The sequence below is a fragment of the Phascolarctos cinereus genome, unplaced genomic scaffold (assembly GCF_003287225.1).
Source record: "Phascolarctos cinereus isolate Bilbo 61053 unplaced genomic scaffold, phaCin_HiC Scaffold_2;HRSCAF=192, whole genome shotgun sequence".
Taxonomy (NCBI): Eukaryota; Metazoa; Chordata; class Mammalia; order Diprotodontia; family Phascolarctidae; genus Phascolarctos; species Phascolarctos cinereus.
In genome coordinates, this window is record NW_027555625.1 from 92,943,611 (window position 1) to 92,967,196 (window position 23,586).

At 38.6% G+C, this 23,586-nt stretch overlaps 2 protein-coding genes across 3 annotated transcripts in view; one reads left to right on the forward strand and one right to left on the reverse strand.

Moving 5' to 3' along the window:
• The window catches only part of PIGF (phosphatidylinositol glycan anchor biosynthesis class F), a 45,032-nt gene extending 37,876 nt beyond the window's left edge, over window positions 1-7,156 (reverse strand). Inside the window, exons 1-3 of one of the 2 annotated variants that reach the window (XM_021001279.2) lie at window positions 6,956-7,108; window positions 4,151-4,402; window positions 1,486-1,577 (exon numbers count right to left, since the gene is read on the reverse strand). In XM_021001279.2, coding sequence (XP_020856938.1) covers window positions 1,486-1,577; window positions 4,151-4,378 — 320 coding nt within the window. In that variant the 5' untranslated portion in view covers window positions 4,379-4,402; window positions 6,956-7,108. Of the gene's footprint in view, window positions 1-1,485; window positions 1,578-4,150; window positions 4,403-6,955 lie in introns of both variants that reach the window. The other variant, XM_021001280.2, reaches the window with a different exon arrangement.
• A 76-nt stretch (window positions 7,157-7,232) lies between these two features.
• CRIPT (CXXC repeat containing interactor of PDZ3 domain) lies at window positions 7,233-22,053 on the forward strand. Its single transcript, XM_021001282.2, has 5 exons — window positions 7,233-7,338; window positions 17,635-17,700; window positions 18,790-18,844; window positions 20,361-20,464; window positions 20,769-22,053. The coding sequence occupies exons 1-5, from the start codon at window positions 7,323-7,325 to the stop codon at window positions 20,831-20,833; spliced, it is 306 nt and encodes a 101-aa protein (XP_020856941.1). The 5' UTR covers window positions 7,233-7,322; the 3' UTR covers window positions 20,834-22,053.
• Window positions 22,054-23,586: the final 1,533 nt, after the last annotated feature.

Consider the following 23,586-nt stretch of genomic DNA (forward strand, 5'->3'; position numbering starts at 1 on the left):
CTGAACCCTAAGCATAAAAAAAGTCAATGGCTTTGACATTCACATTGGCACTAAAACCTTGGAACTTAGGGACCTTTCTACCCTCTGACTGGACCTCCTACATGTGCTGTCTCCCCCATTTAGAGTATGAGCTTCTTGAGAATAGGAATTATTTTTTCTATTTGTACCCAGAGTGCTTAGTATATAGTGAGAACTTAACAAATGCTTTCCTTTTCATGCATTCATTCAACCTACCAAATACTGTCTAATGTATGTGTGTAGAAATGATGTACTACTCAAATCAGATTACCAGCAGGTTACAAAAGTATACTTTGGAGAGACACTCCTAAGAATAAAATTTTGTAGATATATGATCACCATAAAACAATCTTTGGCATGCTCTGGCCTCCATTTATAACAAAAGCATGATTATTAATCATTTCAATAACGAAGTAGATGATGACTGTGTGGGCTGAACTGGAGGCAGGACTGGTGGTCCAGGGAGCATTGCCACTCCCAGAGCTCCTGTTCCTATCTGCCTGTTGGTGGCAGTTGGTCAGCTAATGCTGCTGGAAGCAGGACTGATGATTTATGGGACACTGCTATTCCCAAGTCTCTTAGGCCCAAGGTCCTGTGCTGTCTCTGTCAGGGTTTGAGGGCAGGAGAGTAGTGGTGGTTTGTCTTGTCTGGCACACGCTGCCTCTTGTCTCAACCACCGGGTACCCTACTTCTTCAGCTAGGCCAGCCTGCCTGCCCCATGAGGGGCAGTTAGTTGGCAGTTGAGAATAGGGCCTGTCTTTCTTTTCTATTTATTCCCACAATGCTTAGCACACTGCTCTGCACACAGAAAATGTCTTAATAAATGCTTCATTCATTCATTTATTAAATAACCAAAGTATTATCTAAGTTTAGCATGTATTTAACCACAAAAATGACCAAAACTAAACTTTAGTAAACACAGAATACAAAACAACTAATTTATATCCTGCTAATTTAGAAATTGGAATTATTCTAAAAAGGGTTCATGACAATTACTTTCTTTTGCCAAGAAAAAAGGGTTCATTAAGCCAATAGAATATATGAATAAACTTATAAGTCTATTTAGCATGCTCAAAATAACAAATGGTTTATAGGTTCTTTAGGTACATTACTTAAATTCAATGTGCTAAGTATAAATCATTCTTTGGCATTTAACATTATTTTTATAGATTCTCTAAGTATCTCAAAAAGGCAAGGTTTTAAAAACTCTCACATGTAAATGAACTCAGAAGCAGCAAATGAATATAATAATCCTATTGCTTCTTTAAGGAAAAGTAAAAGGACAAAAGTGACTTCTGATTTATTAACAGAGACCACTATTAGGCTCCAAATGCCACATACCTCGTGTCCTTGTGGATCTTTTTTAGCCATAAGCATTCTCTAACATGCACTTCAGATTGTAAATGAATTACCAAAGAGTATTTACAAAAAAATTCTCGTGACATAAGAGGGCAAATTCAGACTTACTCTATTAGTGGTGCTCCATAGAGAACAATAATTGCATGATACAGTAGGCAAGATATAGAAAAGTAGACACAAGATTTCAGAACTCTGGATATCTAAAAAAAAAAATCCACAAAGAACTGATTACTTTGAAGGTGGCATTATTATTGCAAGGGTACAGAATTCATCATTTTACTTATACCTAGTATCCTTAACACTTCAAGCAGCTAGGTCTTGCAATAGATAGAGGGTTGGGCCTGGAATCAGGAAGACCTGAATTCCAGTTTGAGCTTCAGATGAGTAAGCTATGTGACCTTGGGCAAGTCACTTCACCTGCCTGCCTTAATTTTCTCAACTGTAAAATGGGGATGATAACACCACCAACCTCCCAGGGTTGCTGTGAGGATTAAAAAAAAAGAGACAACTGTAAAGCACTTATTAGTACAGTGGCTGGCACATAGTAAGTGCTATACAAATGTCAGCTATTACTATTGTCATGATGATCAAATGAGATATTTGTAAAGAGTTTAGCATAGTGCCTGGCATATTGTAGGTGCTTAATAAATGCTTATTTCTTCCCTTTACCTTAAAAATAAATACAGGGGAAAAAAGTTGTGAAATACCTTGACCTTCTGCAGATTATACTTAGGGTCAAATCATTGTTCCATACACAATAAAACATTACAGAAGTGTGTAACACAGGTGTCAATTCTGTTTCCTAGCCCTGAAGTCCTAGGTTTCTGGGTAAATATAATGCCAGAACACCGTTTATATGAATGCAGTATTAAAGGCCACAAGTTATTTTAATTAATAAATATGTAGTGAGTACTATACAGTTTATATTTAAATAGAAAAAGGAGATATAAGAATAATAACTGACATTTAAATTACGTTTAAAGCTTGCAAAGCACTTTACACATATTTCATTTGATCTACAAAACCCTGGGACATAAGTTTTACAGGACTACTCTTTTTGTGGACAGAAGAGGAACCAAGACTCAGAAAGGTTCAATAATTCGCCCATTGCCACACAGTTAATATATGTTGAGGCAAGTTTCAAAGCTTATGTTTGTAATTCCAAGTCTAGCACTCTATCCACCATGCCATACTGTCTCCCATTCTTGATGAGGAAGCAGCATGGTGTCATGGAAAGAGCATCAGTTATGGTGGAGTCAGAAGACCTACGTTCAAATCCTGCCTCAGCTACTTACTTATTCTGTGACTCCATGGGCAAGTCATTCCACCTCTCCAAGCCTTGATTTCCTCATCCGTAAAAGAAGGTGTTAGACTAAGTTATGTCTAAATCCCCTTCCACCTCCCAATCTAAGATGACAGATCATAGACCAGATTTCAGGTTTATGCATTAGAAGCTGGAAGAAACTTCAGATGAATTTATTGTAGACGACAAGAAAATTCTTTAATTTGTATCTCTATGATTTTGGAATTTGTGATCATTCTGAAAAGGGCTCCAAATACTTGTAACAGCTATTGAAATGGGTCTATTTAAAAAAAAGGAATTGTGAAAATGCTATTAGATTACTTCTAAGGCACCTTCCAATTCTAAACCTATGATCCTGTGATCTAGACCAAACCTTGTACTTTTTAATTAAAGAAATTGAGGCCCAAGATATTAAGTGACTTGCCCAAGGTACTATCAGTAAAAAATGAAAAAAAAAAAAAAAACAAAAGCCCCAAAAGCCGAAGATTCAACCAGTGACCTTTCACTTGCACCACACTGATCACCAGCTCTCCCTTCTAACAATTAGGGAACTACACAAATGTAACTATTTTTAAATTAGAAGAAAATAACAAAATACTTGAAGTAACTTGCACCTAACAGCAATTTGGTAAGTAAATAATTAACAGAACAACAGAATTTATCTTACATATGTTAAACTTCATATGCGAAAATTGGCCCACCTATATATTGCCCAACAACCTGGTAGATGAAACCTGTCCAAATAAAGCTTAAAATTTTTTAAAACACACTAGATTTTAAAATAAGGCAATTAAAAATGTCCTTTAAGCTGGCAAAGTACTAAAAATTGAATTTCAAGATACATCATTTTATTACAGCAATATTCAATTTCCTATATTATAGTAATTTAACCAGCGTTCCAGCAAGACATAGCTTATATCTGCAAACCAGCTACTTTTTAGTCATCTTCATTAGCAATTTTAAAAAAAGGTTATGCTTATGAATCTCATAATTCACATAGCATACCTTCCCACAAAATATAAAAAAGACAGTCCTCCAGTACATTAGGTAGCCATCTTTGAAAGATTTTTTTTAATCTGAGCCTGTGATTTCATCAGGGTATAGAAAACTCCCTTGTTATTAGTAACTCTATAATTTATAGTCTTAAAGTTGGCTAGAGCATGGACGAGTTAAGTGACTTGCCCACAGTGAGCCTTCCTCACTCCAATGGCAATCTTTTATGAAGTCAAAAATGAATAGTACACTGGAAGGAGCACCAGCCCTCATGAAGTACTAACCCCTTATACAACATTTGTGGTCTACTCTGGTAAGTCAAATTCCACTAAACTGAAAAATAAATTTGACTAAGAACAGCTGCTAATTCATTGTTGCCAGTATCTAAAGAGGTCTGTATTGATTCTGTATCTCAACAACTCCATTCTTTCCTCAGGAAACACTTCCCAAAATCAGTTATTGTAAAGTAAGTCTTACCTTGTGTGAAATTGAGCTTCTCTTAGAAGATGGATTTGGTTTTACTAGTAAATATAATGCTACATTGAGAATGGTTACACATATAGAACAGATGCACAACCATGTCAAGTGTGTTTCCAAGACTGAGAACTCCTCCAAGAATAAAGATGGAATGAAGGTAGTTAGAATAATGGAAAATACACAGAAAAGGTGAGCATAAAACAGTCTCTTGATATCAGTATCTTTCATGGTGCTTCCTGGAAGGTGTATCCACTGAAAAACAAATTGAATTTTATAAAAGACTAGCACGTATTGATATGCTATATTTGTCCTAAACATTTCAAACTCTAAAACAAGAAACTTGCACTTAAATTAACTCAACAGTAAACATGTTTTAGAACACAAATATAATCAGTAAATTTGATCATAGAGTCAAACCTGTTACCAACTCCAATATCTTCTGCCCACATCTATTCTTTTCACCCATCCTGCTCTTCCACCTCTACAGCCCAAACCACTTGCTATTTTTGATACCAGGGGTGTCAAACTCAAGAATGCTACCCAAATCAGATTAAAATATAGGGAAATGTTTAACAAAATAAAATACAATACCATATAAAAATGTGCATTTGTGGTTTTCTATGGCAGCCTGCAGGGATCCTTTTCCTTTCTGAATCTGATGCCACTTTTTGCCACTGCCTGCTGTTAGGCCTTTGCATTGGTTGTTCCCCCGTCTCTGGAATGCTCTCCCTTCAAGACTCGGGGCTACCTTCAGCTGAAAACCTTTTCCAGTCCCACTAGCTATTAGGGCTTTGGCCTCTAAGGTTACTTTGGAGCTGCTCTGTATGTATCTCATACATACCTCTTTTTATTTACAAGCTGTCTCCCTCATTAGAATGGAAGCTCCTTAAGAGCAGAGGCCGGTTTTGTTGTTGTTGTTTTTTAATTCTTAATTTTATGGACAGGGTCTCACACATAAGTGCTTAATAAATGCTCAACTGAGGGGCAAACTTATACTAAAAGTCTAGAACTGATAACTGTCTTGTGAAAAATCAAAAAGAGTCTTGTAGTTACTAGTCAACAAATATTTATTAAGTGCCAGTAGGCGCTATATGCCAAGGCACCGGGCACATCCATTTTCATTTTGGTCATATGCCACAGACAAGAGGTCCTCACTTGCAAAGGATTAAGAAATTTATCAGCCTGTGGCATTGGGCACTGCTAGAATCAAAGCTATGCACTGTGGAACCCCTTAAAAATACAATTTCTCCCAAAATGCTTTCCTGTTTCTTACCTTTGCTAACATTCCAATACTACAGTATCTTATTTATACCTCCTGTCAAATGCTAAGTGACACCATATGGACCTTCATAACAAAGCACTGGCCTGGTATCACCTAGAATGTTTAATCATACCATTCTGAACCAAGAAACACTAACTTCCCACAAATCAACAAGCATTAAGTACCTATATGCTAAGCACTTTGCTAAGCACCTGCCTTCAAAATCTCACAATCTAATAGGGGAGACAACGTACAAATAACTGCACAAAAAAATATCTATACAGGATAAACTGAAGATAATCTCAAAGGCAAGGCCGCAGTACTACGACAGAAAAGCAAAGACTGCTGGCAGAAGGTAGAATTTTAGCTGAGCATTAAAGGAAGCCAGAGAAGAGGGAGAGAATTCCAGATATAAGGGACGGTCCACGCACCCAGCTGGGAGACTGGGAGATGGTCCCTAGATACTAATCATACTTAGTTTAGACTAAGGAATCTCTATTATTAAAAAAATAATAATAGCTAGCATTTATTTATTTTGCAAAGCACTTTACAAATTTTACCTGATTTTATTCTTACAACAATACTGGGAGGTAAGTGCTGTTGTTATCTCCGCCTCAGAGATGAGAAAACAGGCATAGGTTTAGTGATGTGCCTAGGGTCACACAGCTAATAAATGTTGAGACCAAATTTGAATCTGGGTCTTTCAGACTCCAGGTCCAGCATTCTACACACTATGCCACCTAGCTGTCTCTCATCTATTAACTTTGCTACAGATAAGCCAAGCACCTGAAGAAACCTATGTCTGGGAAGGGATCAAAGTGGACAGAGCTAAGCGTGATAGAGACAGGATTGCATATAGGCAAAAGACTTTTCGACTCTCAGCTCTGACATTTATTTGATGCGTAACTCTTCATATCTTTGGTCCTCGGTTTCCTCATCTGCAAACCCCGAGGGGTTGGTCTAGGGATAATCTCTTACAATCCTGTCCGGGTCTAAAGCTATGATCCCACAAGCGCAAGGAGAAACTAGGGAAAGTTCCCCACAAATCTCATTCTACTTGGAACATTCATTCTCACGAAGATAATCTACCCACTTGGTGAGCAGTTAAGCGGACAAGTCACTTTACTAGTCCAGGTACCTCCGCTTCTCCTCTAATTAAAAACAGGGCTGGCCGGGTGAGCTCTCAGGTGAATTCTGGCTCTCCGGTCCAAGATCCGAAGATGTATTATTGCCCTGGCCCAGGGCACCTGTAACATCCTAGCAGAAATCATTAGAGAAAGGGGGTAGGAGTATATCGGAGCCAGTGAGGAGGTGAGGAGGGCCGCAAAGAGACTGCACACCGGAGCTGGGAAGGGCAGAAAGGACGAAGCGGGGGCCACTCTATCCCAGAAGCGGGGGCCACTCTATCCCAGACCCGGGGGGCTCCGAGGAGGAGCTCACCCTCCTCGCTGGAGCAGGAGCGTAGGGGGGCGAGGAAGCAGGGCTGGAGCACAGCACAAGCGAAGAGGGGCGTGGTGACCCTGGGTTCTCCCCTTCCGTCTTACCTGAGCCTCGGGCCCGAGGAGACGCAGGTTGGAGGTAAGGCAAAAGCCAGCACCTGAGCCCGAGCTCCCGCCCACTCGGCTCTCAGGTGCGACTGGTCGTCACGCATCACGCGCAGGAGCGCGTGCTCCTCCTCCGCAATGGATGGGAAGCTCCAGCAGCCAATCGGAGAGGGAGAGAGGCCGGAAAGAGGAGACAAGCCCCGCCCTCTTTTCACCACGCTTCTCCTGCGGCACTCCCAGGTGTGGGGTGAAATTAGGAAGGCGGAAGTAAATCCCTTATGACCCGGAAGGAGGTTCCCGGCGAAGGATTGTTTACATTTCGGGGAAACCTGTGCCTTAGTTAAACCGACTTGGTCACTCTGACAGGATGGTTTGCGAAAAATGTGAGTGAGGGGTATGGGGGTGGGGCAGAAGAGGAAGAGAGGACAAAGATGAAGCGCGACCCCTGCCCCATTTTAGGCCCAAACTCCTAAGTTTACCTGTGCTTCTCAGCCTCAAGTGATCTGGATGCTGGCCCTGAATGCCCCCACCCCTCTGCCATTTTTATACTGCCCTCCGTCTCCTTACCCCCCCCAGTCCTGTACCTCTCTTTTCCGATATCAACAAGGCCTGTGCTGTTACTTCTTGCTTCTCGCTGTCCCTCTTCATCCATTACCCTCCATTTCCGCCCTCTATTTCCCCGCTTGAGGCCAGAGCTTGATTTGATATGTCACATCTGAACGAGTCTCTACTTTGCTTTCTAAATCCACACTGCTGCTCTCTTATCTTTCGTCAGTCGCCAACTCGCAAGCCTTCTGTAGCTCCCCAGTGCTCACAGCAGTAGCATCATATTATATATGAATCATGTATATATATAATACACGTATATATGATATATATGTATATGATCACTAGGATCGTAGATTTACTCATATCCCCTAATTTTGCACGTGAGAAAACTGAGGCCCAGATAGTTAAAGTAATTGTCCAAGACCATAGAAGTAGTTAAGTGACAGAACAGGGATTTAAAGGGAGGTTTTCTGACTTGAAATCCATTGGGATATTTTTTCCTCCACCACTGCACCAGGTTGACTGGATCCTAATCCTCAATCTGCATTAGTCATGTTGGGAAAGAATCAGAACAAAAGGGAAAACCACACGAAAAAAACAAAAAAAGTGAAAATAGTACATGCTTCAATCTGCATTCAGAATCCATGGTTCTTTTTCTGAATGTGGATAGCATTTTCCATCATGAATCTTTTGAAATTTTCTTGGATCATTGTATTTCTGAGAAGAGCTAAGTCAGTCCTGATTGATCATTATACAGTGTTGCTTTCTGCTATACAATGTTGCTTTCTGCTCACTTCACTTAGCATCAATTCATGTAAGTTTTTCCACGTTTTTGTGAAACCTGCCTGCTCATTATTTCTTATAACACAGTAGTATTCCGTTATATTCATATGCCACAACTTGTTCAGCCATTCCCCAATTGATGGGCATTCCCTCAATGTCCAATTCTTTGCCACACGAAATGAGCTGCTGTAAGTATTTTTGTAAGTATAAGTCCTTTTGCCTTTTTTATGATGTCTTTGGGATACAGACCTAGTAGTGGTAGTTCCTGGATCAAAGGGTATCTACAGTTTTATAGCCCTTTGGGCATAGAGGAACTGTGATTTTAAGGTGTTTAAGACACCTTAAACAGTGTTTAAGACACTGTTTAAGACAGTGCCATGGTATATGTTGAAGTCCACTAGTATGAGGGAAAGAGTTGGGGAGGAGAGAAAGACTGTGATCCAGGTACTGAATTCATTGAGGAAAGAAGGGGAGTGTCCTGGATGCAGAAAGATAACAGCTACCAGAATTTTTATTGGGTAGTCGATAGGGATTGAGTGAACGTTGAAGGAAGAGAGGCTACTGACTAATGGTGGTAGAGGGAGAACCTGAAATTGGCAGTCTGGAGCAAAGAATATTCCAGTTTCGCCTTAATGTGGGGAAGAGGAAGGATGAGGGAGGAGATGGAGGAAATGGGTGAAAGTAGAAAGGGAGACCAGGGAGGCTATATCATCTGAGGGTGCCAGTTGTCAGTGAGAGCCAGAACATGGTAGAAGTGGGAAAGGCAAAGATTTGAGATGAAAGCAGGTTTGTTACCTATGGAGCAGGCATTCCAGAGAGCACAATGGGAGGTGTAGGTAGCTTTAGAGTGAGACACTGGGGGTTTTGTGTGGAGGAGAATAGGACTAATGTATCGGTACTAGATGCAGAATGGGGTTTGAATGATTACAATTGGGGGTTCAGAATTACTGGGTGTGGGGAGGGTATGACTAGTGGGAGTTTGCTAATTGAGGAATGAATTCAGGTGAGTTTTCCATAGTGGTTTGGCCTGGTGGTGAAAACCTGGGAGGATGGGTGCCTTAAGCAGTTAAGGTGAGGAGATAAGTGCTAGGAGCTGAAGAAGTGGTGTACTCCTCTTTGCCCCAAGACATAAGACCTGGCAGGAAGTAGGTTAGAATGGCATTTTCTTTCCTTTCTGCAAAAGCAGGAGAATGGTACATTATGGAATGGCCTTTCACTTCTTTCCAAAGAAGGCAGAAATGTTTGTTGATTAAATGTTATTATATTCTTGTTTCATCCCACTTAATGGATATGAGTATGTTTTTGTTTTCCACAGAAATAAGGTGCAGGGAAAGTGGGGTTAGGCTTGTCATAAACAAAATTGTGAGATAAATTAAGTTGTCTGTGACTTCAGTTCTATTTCTGTCTCCTTTCTTTCCCCCACCATGCTCCTTCCCTTTGAGGCATTTTAACTAAACATTTTTTCTCTTCCTCCATTCCTAGGATATATCACCCCCTTGTCTACCCACTTTCTCCCTTAAGCACTTTATTAAATTCCACAAGTATTTGTTGAATACCAGTATGTGCCTAATGCTGCACTAGCACATGCTGTTGTAAGCCCTGTGAAAGATGTGAAACAATTACAGATATGTCCCCTGCATTCGCTGTTGCAGAGATTGGTTCCTAGAATTCCTAGGTTATAGTCTAATCACCCTGTCTTACAGATGAATGTACTAACACTTAGAGAGTGAAGTGATTTGCCATAGATCATCCAATGCTTGGCAGAGAGCTGGGACTTCCAAGTTCAGATGCTAGTTCATTTGAAAAGAACAGAGAACAGTGTAAGGCCTATGTAATACAATTCTATAGCGAATATAACCATGTTCCAGTATGTATGGTCCAGAAGGTGCTAAAAATGGTAGCTGGGAGAAGAGATCATTGTTGGCTGGGTAAGTTATGATAGCAGTAACTTACTCCAGTAAACTAATCTGTGTTCTTCTATCCCCCAGGTATATTTAATATAAATAAAATTTTAACAGTGGCCTTCTGGAGAAAATGTTGCAACCTGTTTAACATTTTCAAAAGGCTTTAGAAAAAAATAGCTCCATTGGATGTCCTTACCACATACTCCAAAGTCAGCATGCTCAAGACTGAACTCATTTTCATCCCCTCAAAAAACCCACCTTCCACCTAACTTTTGTATTTCTGTTGATGGCACTACCATCTTCCTTGTTTTCTAAACTGGAAACTTCAGTATCATCTTTGATTCTTCCTTCTCCCTCACACCCACCATCTAATCAATGGATTTTTTTTTTAAATCAGAACCTGTTGATTTACCTTTATGTTCTCACCAGCATCCATTCTTTCCTTTCCACTCTTATTGCCGCCATCCCTGGCCAAGCCTTCATCTATTGGCTGGATAATTGTAATAGCTTTCTAAATGGTCTCTCACCAGTCCGTCTTTTACATTATTGCCTGAGTAACCTTTCTGATTCATTTTGTGCCAGGTCCTTCCTAACACTTTTCCTATTTCTCTTCTCTGCTCCCTCCAGGTAAAAGTAATCTTCTTTCATATTTTTCTTTGCACTTATTGCTTCTTATTTTAAATCATAGTTATTTGACTTATCTCCTGTACTAGATAATAAACTCCTTCAGTGCACTATCTTATTTCTTCTGTTTCCTCAGTGCCTACAACAACAGATTTGAAGCCCACCTACCCTTGTGCTCTAACTCTTAACTGTAAATTGTTATATGGTATACACTGTACACTGAAAGGAATGACAATAACTATAGGAATTTTAGTCTAGATAGGAGAAGGCACTAATGTGGAGATCAAGTTTGCTTCATTAAACGAACATGTGCCTAAATGGCACTTAAGTGCCTAGTCTGCTGAGTAGGAGTAGATTCAAAGATAAATAGGTCATGATTTCTACCTTCATAGAGTTTATAATATAGTAGGGGGGGTTGGGTAAGACATGTGCATAGATAAATTTATTAGCAGTATAAATTATAATGTAACAAATGCATGAGCACTGAGTTCAGGTGAAGTAAAGATCACCAAAAAATAGGGGAACAGAATAGAGGAGATTCCTGGAGTTCAATTTAACAAGATTTTATTAAGTACCTACACTTCTTAGGTCACTGGGAGATAATGATAAAATGAAAGTCAGGCTCTTCCCTCAATTGGCTGCCTTTCAGCTGGAGGCTACATGGAAATAAAGAATTGAGTAATGGCACCTATTACAATCTACTGTATGTAGTTGGGTTAACTACAATACTAGATTTACTAGATTTTAAATCTCTTGCTGGCCTCATTCATCTTTATGTATACATTGCTGCATCTAGTATAGCTTCTTGCATATGATAACATCTCTCCTTTGTACAGTGACTTGAAGGTACATTGCTCACAACAGCCCTGTAAAGTGGCTACTGCAGGTACTTTCCCATTTTATAAGTGAGGAAATTGAGGCTTAGAGAGGTTCTGACTTGCTCAAGGTCACACCACTAGACTTTGTTAAGCCAGGTCTTTTCAGGCAGTGTAGGGTAATGGAAAACCACTGGACTTCGAGTCAGCAGAAAATTGACCCATCTTCAATACTTCATAGCTCTTCGACCAGAGCTTTGTTTCTTTTGTGTAAAGGAGGAATAATAAAAGCTGTTGGACATAGTTCTCAAGGTTGAAACAACAGGGCTCAGATGAAATAATGTATATGACATACTTTATAATTCTTTAAGTTTTTTCTTTAAAAATTGTTACAAGAGAGAGAATGGGATGTATGTGGAAATTGTTGTTGTTTGTCCTTCACTCTCAAAGAAGACTAATGACATCAGGAAGGTGATGTCTTGACTTGGAAGTGAATTGGATTGAAGCGAGGCAGGGCTGTGCAGCGTCACCAGCCTCTATCTCTCCTCCAGGGTCATCTGAGTCCAGTGGCAAGATATAAGTCATGTTGACTGAAGATGGTCTAGGATGCAGTGGGAGCCCTGGGTCTTTCCCGGGTCTCAGTTTGTCTGAGTTCAGTCATTTCAGTTATTAAGGCTAGATAAGAAATGAGGCAAAAAATAGCCTCTTTTACCTAGGCAAAAAAACAACAAAAACAATGATTCTGGGAGGAGAAGACCCTCAGAGTTTCTGGCAAAAACAGAAACAATTGCTATTTTTAATCACTCTGAGCCAAACATGCTGCAAAATGATCTCGGGGGAAATTAGGTAACCACTCCACCCCACCCTTACCCTGGCTTATAAAGCATTGCATGTAAATTTGGGCTGCCATTGGTGTAGTTTGATTCTAGTCCCGTACTCTGAGTCATTAGATGTCTTTGCTCAAGAAGTGGATGATAAGTGAATGAATCAATGTATTTAGCTGTTGCCTTGAACATTTACCACCAATTTGGCTACAAGCAACTGTTTTTGACTGCTTTTTATTAGAGCCTAATGCTTTGGGAAATTTTTAACTTTTTTTTTTCTTTCACATTTCATTTTGGTAGGATCATATAGCCAAAAATTAGTTCTCTGTTTGCTACAAAGAATATATTTCTAAGACAAATTCAAGGGATTAAGAAAGAACTAACTTCAAATTAGACAAATGACAAAGTAAATGTATAAGATAGGCATTGAAGTCTTACATAAAATCTCTAGCACCTTATATATTATAACCAAAGAATAAGTGATTTTTTTAAAAAAAATATGATTGCTTTGGTTCTTAGTTTCACTTTTCAAAGTGTATTAATTTACTCAGTGTTTAACCTGTATTTTCATTTGGTTTGTCATCATTGCACGGTTTTGTCAGTTGATGGTGACAAAAAAGGCAAAATAGAAAACTATTTTTTGAAGTGTGTGAGATAGTTATGAAGTCTTAGACTATTATTTCTATCTATGAATTTGATTACAAAGAAATCATTTTACCTTTAATAGTTAAATCTCATTGTAACTGTGAGTGAGGTAGATTATCCCTCATTTCTAGGTAATAATTGAGTTAGGGAAATGAGGTGAATTTCCGGAATTACAGGGCTAAGTTAGACCTAGCTTCTACCCTAGCATTCTCCTACTTGCAAGCACACTAGCCACTTGGTACTAAATGAATCTTTTAATACTAGGAAGCATCAGCTGTGACAAATCTAATGCTCCCAACTTCGAGGTTTATGGCTTTTTATGGGGTTGTTAATAGGGCAGGATTCTAGACTATTCCCTTCTGATTAGTAATTGGAATTATTTTAATGCATTTTTGACTTTTTGCTATAAAAATTCTTATCTTCTAGAAGTTGTCTGACTAGTCTTCAGCTCAAATACCTCTAGAGGTAAGGGTAAGATCAGTCATATCCAGAGCTTTGAAGGATCACCAGGAAGAAAGTTATCATGACACATGCCTCTCTTTTTAGAGCTTGATTCTGGCTGCATAGAGTCTTTCCTGATCCCTCCAGCTGCTAGTGCCTGTCTTCCCAAACTACCTTGTGTTTAACTACTTTGTACTTATTTACCTTATATATATCTTTGTCTTCCCCAGTAGAATATAAGCTTCTTGAAAATAGGCATTGTTTCATTCTTTAGATCCTTATCTCCAACACTTAGCATAGTGCCTGAAAAAACCCTACAAACCCAGCCCATGGATATGGTATATATTGCACAGTGTTGCAGTAGAAGGAGCAATTAGAAGTTCGAATTTGAGGCCCATTTTTGATACTTCCTCATTGCATGACCCTTAGTAGGTGCCTTAAGGAATCTGTTCTTCAGTTTCTTATCTCTAAAACAGTGACAATAAAGCTTGTATTATCTACCTCACAGGGTGCTTGCAAGAAAAGCCCTTGGCAAACATTAAAGCACTGTTCCAATGGAATTGTTATTGTTATGCTATAATTATCAAAATTTACTTTTGGTTATAGGTGGGGATTGGTGCCCAGGGATTGTCACCCCAGTTTTGTAGACACAAAGACAGGTGAGGCTAAATGCTCAGGGTCACTCAGCTAGTCTTTGGCAGAGTCAAATAAACCTTTGTTGTCTATACTATTGGTTTTGACATTAAATTATGTAATAATTGAACTGTTTTTTTAAAAGCAGCCTTCTTCAGGACTTAATACCATGCTGATTTGTCTCTAGGCTACACCCTTAATAGGTGGCCCATTAAAAGACTTTCGGCCAGTAGTAGGGAGCCAGTGGGCCAGGCTCAGAATCACCGTAAGATCATTTCTTGGGTTGGCTGGGCTTGGTTCCAAAGCCTTTGAGAAATACAAGCACAAGTTAAAGCAGGGAGTGAGACCTTAGGATAGTAGTTCTTTATAAGGAACGGCTCTGAACTGCTGTGCCGAACTTGGTCCAGACTGTCCCTGATGCTTCCTCCTAATAATAGCCCTAAGAAAAGGGTCTACTCTTTCTTGCCGTTTTGGTTATTTTTAGTTCCATGTTTTCAGTAGTCAGGTGAAAGTGGGTGTGGAAATGTCTAAATGAATAGCTAACAACAAGCGCCATTTAAAGCCTCTTGAGCTATTTTTAGACTGAAACCTTTGATGAGTGGACATTTGTGTAGGAGATAGCTTGGGCCCATGACATACAGCCTTGGTGTTTTGTTTTTTCTTTAGTAAATAAGTTAGTCAGCAGTTTCATCTTTCAAGGGGGAGAGAGTAGCCTATACTTTCTGTCCTCTCACTCTCTTAACGCCTTACAATCTGGCTTCCAACTTTAACATTCCACAGAAATCACTCTCTCCAAAGTTACCAATGACCTCTCAGTTGCCATATTCAGTGGCCTTTTCTCATTCCTCATTCTCCTTGACCTTTCAGAAGCCCTTGGATACTCTCTCTCTCTCTCTCTCTCTCTCTCTCTCTCTTCTCTCTCTCTCTCTCTCTCTCTCTCTCTCTCTCTCTCTCCCTCTCCCTCCCTCTCCCTCTCCCCCTCCCCCTCCCCCTCTCTCCCTCTCTCTTTCCCTCTCTCCTCTTTGTTCTCTCCCTCCTGATTTTCCTCCTACCTGTCAGGCCACTCCTCAGTCTCCTTTGCTGGCTCCTCTTCCAGATTACGTCCTTTAACCATAGGTGTCCCTCAGGGTTCTGGCTTGTCTCCTCATCTCACTGTGTACTACTTCACTTGTGATCTCACCATCTCCTGTGGATTTAGTTACTATCTCTAGGCTGATGATTCTCAAATCTGTCATTCCTTCCCCAAACTCTCTGCTGTCCTCCAGCCTTACATCTGCAGCTCCCTTTCATACATCTCAAACTGGATGTCCATAAACATCTTAAACTAAGCATGTTCAAAACAGGACTCATCTTTTTTTTTTTAATTTTTATTTAATAAACGCAAGGCAATTGGGGATAAGTAACTTGCCAGATTCACACAGCTAGTAAGTGTTATGTGTCTGAGGCTAGATTTGAACTTGGGTCCTCCTGATTCCGGGGCCTGGTACTGTATCCACTGTGCCACCTAGCTGCCCCTAACTCATTACCTTTTCCTCTAAACCCTACCTCCCTCTCACCCTCCCTTTTACTATGCAGAGCAGCACTATTCATCCTAGTACCCCAGGCTCACAATCTTGGAGTCATCCTTTACTGTTCACTATTTCTCATCCCCCACATCAAATCTGTTGTCAAGGTTTGTCAATTTTACTTTTGCACCATTTTTCGAATACATCCCACCTCTCCTCTGACACTGCCACTATCCTGGTGTGGGCCCTCATCACTTTTATGCCTTTACTGTTGCAATATCCTGTTAGTGGTATCTGCCTGCCTCAAATCTCTTCCTATTCTAATCTGTTCTCCATTCAGCCACTAAAGTGATTTTTCTAAAGTGAAGGTCTGACCACGTCACCCCACACACATACTCCTCCTTGCCTCTCGGATAAAATACAAAACCTCTGGTGTTCAAAGCCTCAGCTAAAAGTCCATCTTCTACAGAAAGCCTTTCCTAACTACTCCAAATTCTAGTGCCATTTCTCTGTTAATTTTTCCTTTTTATCTCATGTATAGCTTATATATATTTGTTTTGTTTGTAATCTCCTTCATTAGGTTGTGAGCTCCTTGAGGGCAAAGACTGGCTTTTGTTTTGTATCCCCAAAACTTAGCACAGTGCCTAGTACGTAGTAGACGCTTAATAAACATTTATTGACTGGCTTAAGAAGGGAATTGCTCAAACCCGAGGTATATCATATATTTACTGACCCAAATACCAACTGGAACTCTCTGCTTTCCCAATATTACAGGCTTATGGAATCAGGGAAGATGGAAAAGATTATCTTGTAACAGTGAAGTCCCAACTTAGATTATATAATATGAAGGCATAATGGACCTAATTACCATGGTGGTGGAACGTCTTTTGGCAATTTAGGGATAGGATCAGAAAAGAAAAAATTTGAGGGGGAGGGAGGAAACAGTAGCCCCAGGATTGGGGAATGGCAGGTCATGAACAGCAGTAGGTAAGGGAGCAAAGAATTCTAGGACGAAGGGCAATATGTTATTGAAGTAGTTAATTATATATATATAATCAAGACTATAGAGGGAAGAATTAGTCCAAACTACCGTGGCAAGACCTTAGGCAAACAGGAAACTGAATCAGTTCTTTACGCCATAGTCTCCTCAGCCAACCAGGTCTTGGGGACAGCTTCATTGCTTTTAGGGAAAAACTAACTTAGCTTATATGGCAGAGATCCTAGTCCTGCCCAGTTTGGGGGAGGACAAAAAGACCAACTAGCACTGGAGAAGTCTATGTAGGGAGCAGAGTTTCCGTGAACACTAGAAGATGGATAGAGTATAAGAAGCAGTCTAGGATAGAGGAGAGTTTGTTAACACAGAGTGGGGGTTCTGGAGGGCACAATGGATGGGAAGGTGAATGAGGGTAGAACCTGAGAATCTCCTTGTTATATCCCTTGCTCTTCTAGAAATTATTATACCTAAAGTCAAACTCTATCCCTTACAAACTGTATGCCTCACAAGGTATATATATACACAGTAATCTCTTACTAAATTGTGGAAGACCTATATTTATACTACGTGTGTTAGTCTTGTCTCTCTCAACTGGTCTTACTGCCTTTTACTGTGGTATGCCCCTCTTTATTATTGTGAATCCTAGAACTGTGGTGTCAAACTTACATAAGAGGGGGGGCACTAGATCATACAGAAAGATCTCTGCAGGCCATGTATTGACTTTGTTTTAAATGTAATATTATCTTTTTTATTGTATTTTATTTATTTTGTTAAATATTTCCCAATTACATTCTAATCTCTTTCGGGTAGCACTCATGAGTGTTGTGGGCCTCACGAAACTGTGTTTGACACTTCCTTCCTAGACCCAAGAATATTGTTACTTCACCATATTCTCTTGAAAGTAGTAATTCGTGCTAGGTAATAGTCTCACACTTCCCCAATTTCCTTTGTTTTCATAATAGGTGAAAAGAAACTTGGTACTGTTATTACTCCAGATACTTGGAAGGATGGAGCAAGGAACACTACAGGTAATGCATCTTTGAGAAAATAACCTAAATGCTGATTCTGCTGACATAAATTCAACTATTTTCAATAATGTATTAATTTTACTTTTACAGTGTAGACATTATCTTGCAAAGTATTTAATATCTTTTTAAAAATTCATTGAATATTTGAATGTAGTTACCCTTGACAATTCCATGGTGTTTTTCATTCAGCCATCTCAATTAAAACATAGAATTCAATCTGACTATTAGGAGGTCAAATGGAATGTCTTGTATGTATTATCTCTATGTCTTTGAAATGCAGAGTATAAATGATTTGTGAAAAGTTAGAATAAGAAGCTATTAGGGAATTTTATTTCCTTCCTCTCAGGTTTTTGGCTTGGTTTCGCTTACTTAGAGGAGTGCATCCTCTGACAAGAGAGATAGGTCCTTATTTCATGGAAAGGATATTATGAGGAGCGGAATATGGCCTCCTGTAAGGCAGTGGGTACCATTGGAAAAAACTCAGTGAAATGACAGTCTCTCTGATACTTCATGGTTGTATGAATTTTTGCAGGGTACTTAAGCTCTAACTTTATGTTTCTTCATCTTTAAGTTGAGGAGTAATACTTTAGACTCGACTTTATAAGAGTGTAACAAAGAAAGGACTTTGTAAAACTTAAAGCACTATGGAATTTGGAGTTAGTCTTGGCTTCCTCATTTGTTTATTGTTTGAATGAAAAAGTAACCTCAATTAAAACATGAATTTTAATTTTAATGGGAAAAAACACTTGAAGTAGTTTATTGAATAAATGAAAAATTGTTTATTATGTTTATGGAGCATACAAGGTACCCAGCACCAAGCTAGTTGTCCTAATGCTCATAGAATTAATCTTTCCTATAGTACTCTCTAACATCCAGAAGGTACAATTGTCTCTTTTCCACAAATTTTTATTACTTCATAAATAAAATCATTCAAATGGACTCTTAAAATTTGACTTTTAAATCGGGTTTTTTGGGGTTTTCCACAAAGGTTATTTGATATATAGCAAGATGTCAAAGGATAAACTTTTTAACTAATTGTGTTTGATACTATATAATGAACTGAAATATTTCTGTTTTGTTTATATATAGAAAGTGGTGGAAGGAAACTAAATGAAAACAAGGCTTTGACTTCAAAGAAAGCAAGGTGAGCAGCTGAGTCTTTTTAGAGTTACAAGGGAAATTTTCATCACTCCTAATATTAAGCCATTGAGTGCAAATTTGATGAACTCATGTAACAAAGGTATTTCTAGCATATAAGTCCATAGTGGGAACCAGAAAATCCTGGTGCCACCTGAGGGTGAGCTATCATCACCTGCATGCTCTTCCTCCCTATATGTTATATTCCTGCTCAACTCGTGTATATGTGGGTTCTCTTTGGCCAAACGTGGAAAATTAATGCAGCACCCTTCTTGTAACTCTACTAGAAGACATGATCATTGAATTCCTTTTCTAGTTTAGCTTAGGATACGAACTACTAAGGTCCAAATGTAAACCAAAGTTTTCCTCAAAATCTTGTATAAAATCTACAAGGCCTAAAATTGGTGTGTGTGGTTTTTGTTTTTGCTTTTAGTGTTAACCAATGTATGTTTTCTTTCCTTTCAAATAGTTATCATTTTTGGGTTACCATATTTCAACCTGTGTTTCAACTTCATCTTAATATACAAAGTATATCACTTTTACATCACAGATATTGAACAAGGCCAGCTTGCAGTTGAGGCCTGAGTGCTGCCTGAACAAGATTAAAATGCAGTTGGGAAATGTTTAACAAAATAAATGAAAATACAGTACCATATAAGTACTGTTAATTTGTTATTTTCTGAGTCGGTATGCAGCACTTTGATTTTGACACTATTGGTCTACGTTATCTGTGTTGATTCTTTGCTTTCCTCTGTTACTCATATTATCATTGGCTCCCATGTTGTGCAGCTTTCTATATCTTTAATTCTTTGATATTCTGAAGGTAGAAAAATTATTTTGAGATCCCACTTTTTTAAAAATATAATTAAAGATGTGTTAAATGTACACAAAACATAGTATCTGTCTTAAGTTATATTCTAATTTCATTCATGCTTCCAAGTTTGTACCAAGGGAAATAAAGTAAGTCCTGAAAAAATTATCCTTAAAGTTGAATAAATCAAGCTTGTTGAAGGCAAAGATCACGTATGTTTCTTATATTTTATGTGTAGCTAAAGCCATCTGTTTTTGAAAAAACAAATTCACAAAACAAGACCTATAGTTTCATCACCAACCTAATATCTTCTTCTGCCTCTACTTAGAGAAGCTTATAAGTGACCTATATCATTTTAAAATTTGCAAAGCACTTACATTACCTTATTTGGGCCTTACAACAACCCTGTGAGGCATATACCACAGATAATTATCTACGTTTTATGGATGAGGAAATGGACTCAGAGATGTTAAGTGATTTGTCCATGGTTACACTATTACTAATAAGGGCCAAGGCAGAATTTGGTCCCAGGCCTTCTCTACCTAGTCTGCCAGTGCTGGTACTCAGTAATTATGGTTGATTCTCACTGTATATTTTTATAAGAAGTCTTAAATCAAGAACAAAGTATTATACAGGAAGTTTAGTATGAAGTTCTTCTGCATGTCAGTAGCTACATGTATCTTACTTTTCTTTTTTTTTCCTCTTTATCCAGATTTGACCCATATGGAAAGAATAAGTTCTCTACTTGCAGAATTTGTAAAAGTTCTGTGCATCAGCCAGGTTCTCATTACTGCCAAGGCTGTGCTTATAAAAAGGGTAAGTTTGTTTCATTCTTGTCTTGGATTTATAGAAAACTTTATGCTTACAATCAGGGCTGATTGGGAGAATATATAAAGGGACATGTCCATTAATAAACAATGATACCTCATTTTTTTTTTCATTCTAAAAGTCAAGAAAATCTAATTTAGAATTTGGCCAAAGCTAAAATTCGGTGTTTTCTTATTCTCTTTCTGATAAAGTAAAACTTCATAATCTTTAGAATTTCCCTAAAGAAACCAAGCAGCTGCTGTTATGACAGAGACTGATGACACGATGCTTGTTTTATTTTCTTTTATTTCAGGCATCTGCTCAATGTGTGGGAAAAAGGTTTTGGATACCAAGAACTACAAGCAAACATCTGTTTAGTTGCACTGATTGACTTTGTGGCTTCTACTTTTATATTTCTATATGATTTTTATTTTCTGCTATATGTTCTCCAAGGTATAATTGTACATACTGGTTTTAAAACAATATTTCAAGGCAAATGACTAATATTAGACCAATGTTCAGAGTTTTCCTCTTTTCTTTCAAGGAATTCTGAGTACTATAAAATATAATACTATCTATAGCTGATAACATTTTTACAAATATTTTACTAGGCTTAATTAATAGGGGAAGATTTAATAAAAATGTTTTTTTCCAATCCTTTCTGCACTTTGTGCTTACTATATTTAGTTAAATCATTTCCCCCTTTTTTTCTGTAGATATTTTTGCCAAAAGGATGGGAATATTAGAAGTTTGCTAATATTGCCCTGACAGCAGTGAATCTTGGTGACCAAGATCATTATTTGTCTCCCTAACAGGATTCATGGCTCTTAGCACCAACATCCTTTAGTTAAGCAGAATTTAAAAGGGCAGATAACCCTTGAAATTTTAATAGGACTTTGTCAGAAACTATGGTACTAAGGTGGCCGTTCTGCTTACCTACCTACTGATTAGACCATACTGAAGAGGGTTTGGAAGTTTTAATTTTAAGATTTTCATTCCTGAAGAAAAGGGAAAGAGTCCTTCTAGGAAGCAGCAAAAATAGAATTAATACTTCTCCTATACCTTTGCCTGAATTTTCCCTACCCCCCAGGCAGACAAACCCTAGGAATAGCTCAGAAGCAGCAGTATTTCTGTGAATTCAGCCAGTATTAGGAAAGGCAGGAGAGTGGCACCTGTCCATGTTGACCAGTGTGGGGAGACATCACTATTGTTTGTGAAAGCCCCAGAGGCAGAGATTAAATTCTTCTCTGTCTTCCCCCCCAAGATGGCAATAATATGTGTCCTGTAGAGGATATAAATAAACATTGCCAGAATTTTGTATGTAATGTCCCCTAAATCCAATATTAGATGTCAAGGAAGAATGTTCTTGCTGTACTTTGATAGGTTTGGGATCTCTGCTGTTGAAAGCAGGTGCTTATTAGGAGATAATTATGCAGCAAGGTAGAAATCTTTTTTCTTTTTGAAAGTTGGGGTGTATGTGAAGGATGTGAAACTGGAGTCCTAATAGGTAGCAGAATGTGGGGTATGAGTACTCTACATTTTTATTTAAGTTTTGAAAAGATTATGAAAAGTAATAAAGTATTTATCATTTAATTATTCTACAGTTTCTTTTGTGTAACTTTTTTTTTCATGATTTATATTTATAATACTTCCCAACCATGACTTTGTTGTGTGATAGGCAAGTCAGAAACACATTTCCCCCAGGTCATCACTGCAGGTTGGTTCTCAGATAACTAAAACCAATTTGAAAGTCAGGGTTACAACAAGTGATGACTTAGATTATTTCCAAGGAAAGGAAGAAAAATCTTTTTTAAAGTTTTGCAAACTTTAAAGTGCTATCATTACTATTATTATTATTATATTTAATATTACCTTTATATCACTTGACTTACTCAGTTTAACAAGCATTTTTAAAAATTGTGCCTTCTATGTGAAGATGCTATGTTAGGTGCTTGAGATACAAAAACAAAATGAAAAACACACCTGACCCTAAAGGACCTTATGTTCTCCTGGGATGCTATCACTATTTATACAAGGAGGTAAATTTAAAAAGAATACTAGCTAGCTTTTATATAGCATTTTAAGGTTTGCAAAACATTTTACATATGTTATCTCATTTGGTCTTTGTAACTTAACTCTGTAAGTTAAGTGCTATTATTATCCACATTTTACAGATAAGAAAACTGAGGTTAAATAACTTACCCAGGGTCACAAAGCCAGATAAGTTTTTGAGACAGGATTTAAACTTGGGTCTCCTGAATACAAGTCCTTTGCTTTATCTACTTCACCATCTATCTGCTTGTAAAAAAATAATAATAATTTGAGGAAAGAGAGAGCCCTAACAAATGAGAGGTTCAGGAAAGGCTTCCAGTAGGAGGTGGAAACAAAGGAATCTAAGAGATGAGGTAAAGAGGAAGAGCACTTCAGGCCTGGGGCCCATCTGCCCAAAGGCATGGGAGTGCATGTAATAAAATGCCAAATTTGGGAATGGCAAGGAGCTCAGTTTGAGTGGAACCCTAGAGTAGAGGAAGGGACTTGTGTGCGGATGATTTGGGAGAGCAGTGATACCATTAACTCTTGTTAGGTTTGGGGCATAGACCTAGGACTGGAAGGGCCCTCAGAAGCCATCCAGTCTAGCCCTCTCTTTTTACATGTGAGGAAACTGAGGCCTAGAAAGGCAAAGTGATTTATTCACAGTCACACAATTGGCAACTAGCAGGGGCTGAGATTCAAAGCCAGATCCTCTGCTGCCACATCCAGTACTCTTCGATCACCAGTCAAAAATTGTCAGTCTCTAGATACTCAGGCCTGGCACGCAGCACAGCCTTTCTCTGCCCTCCGAGACCAAGGCCTGGCCTGTCTTGCAGCATGCCAGTAGGGGGGTCAGAGACCATTCAGGTGTGAAGATGCAATGCCTGACACAGAGCAGGTACTTAATAAATGTTTCTTGATTGATCAAAGCATACTTTCCCTGAATACAACATTCCTGCTCACCAAAAAGATCTCAATAGACTATTGAAGAAGAAATTCATTAGGGCTGAATATGAATTCCTTTCACCTGCATTCAAAAATACCAACTTCACAAGTACAGGATAGAGGAGGCATTTTAGTTTGTTTGAAAAAAAGTTTTA

Bases quoted from the DNA above. Each gene is read 5' to 3' on its own strand.
- CRIPT (XM_021001282.2), top strand. The intron at 18,845-20,360 runs GTGAGCAGCTGA...CTCTTTATCCAG, and splicing joins TTGACTTCAAAGAAAGCAAG to ATTTGACCCATATGGAAAGA. The intron at 20,465-20,768 runs GTAAGTTTGTTT...CTTTTATTTCAG, and splicing joins AGGCTGTGCTTATAAAAAGG to GCATCTGCTCAATGTGTGGG.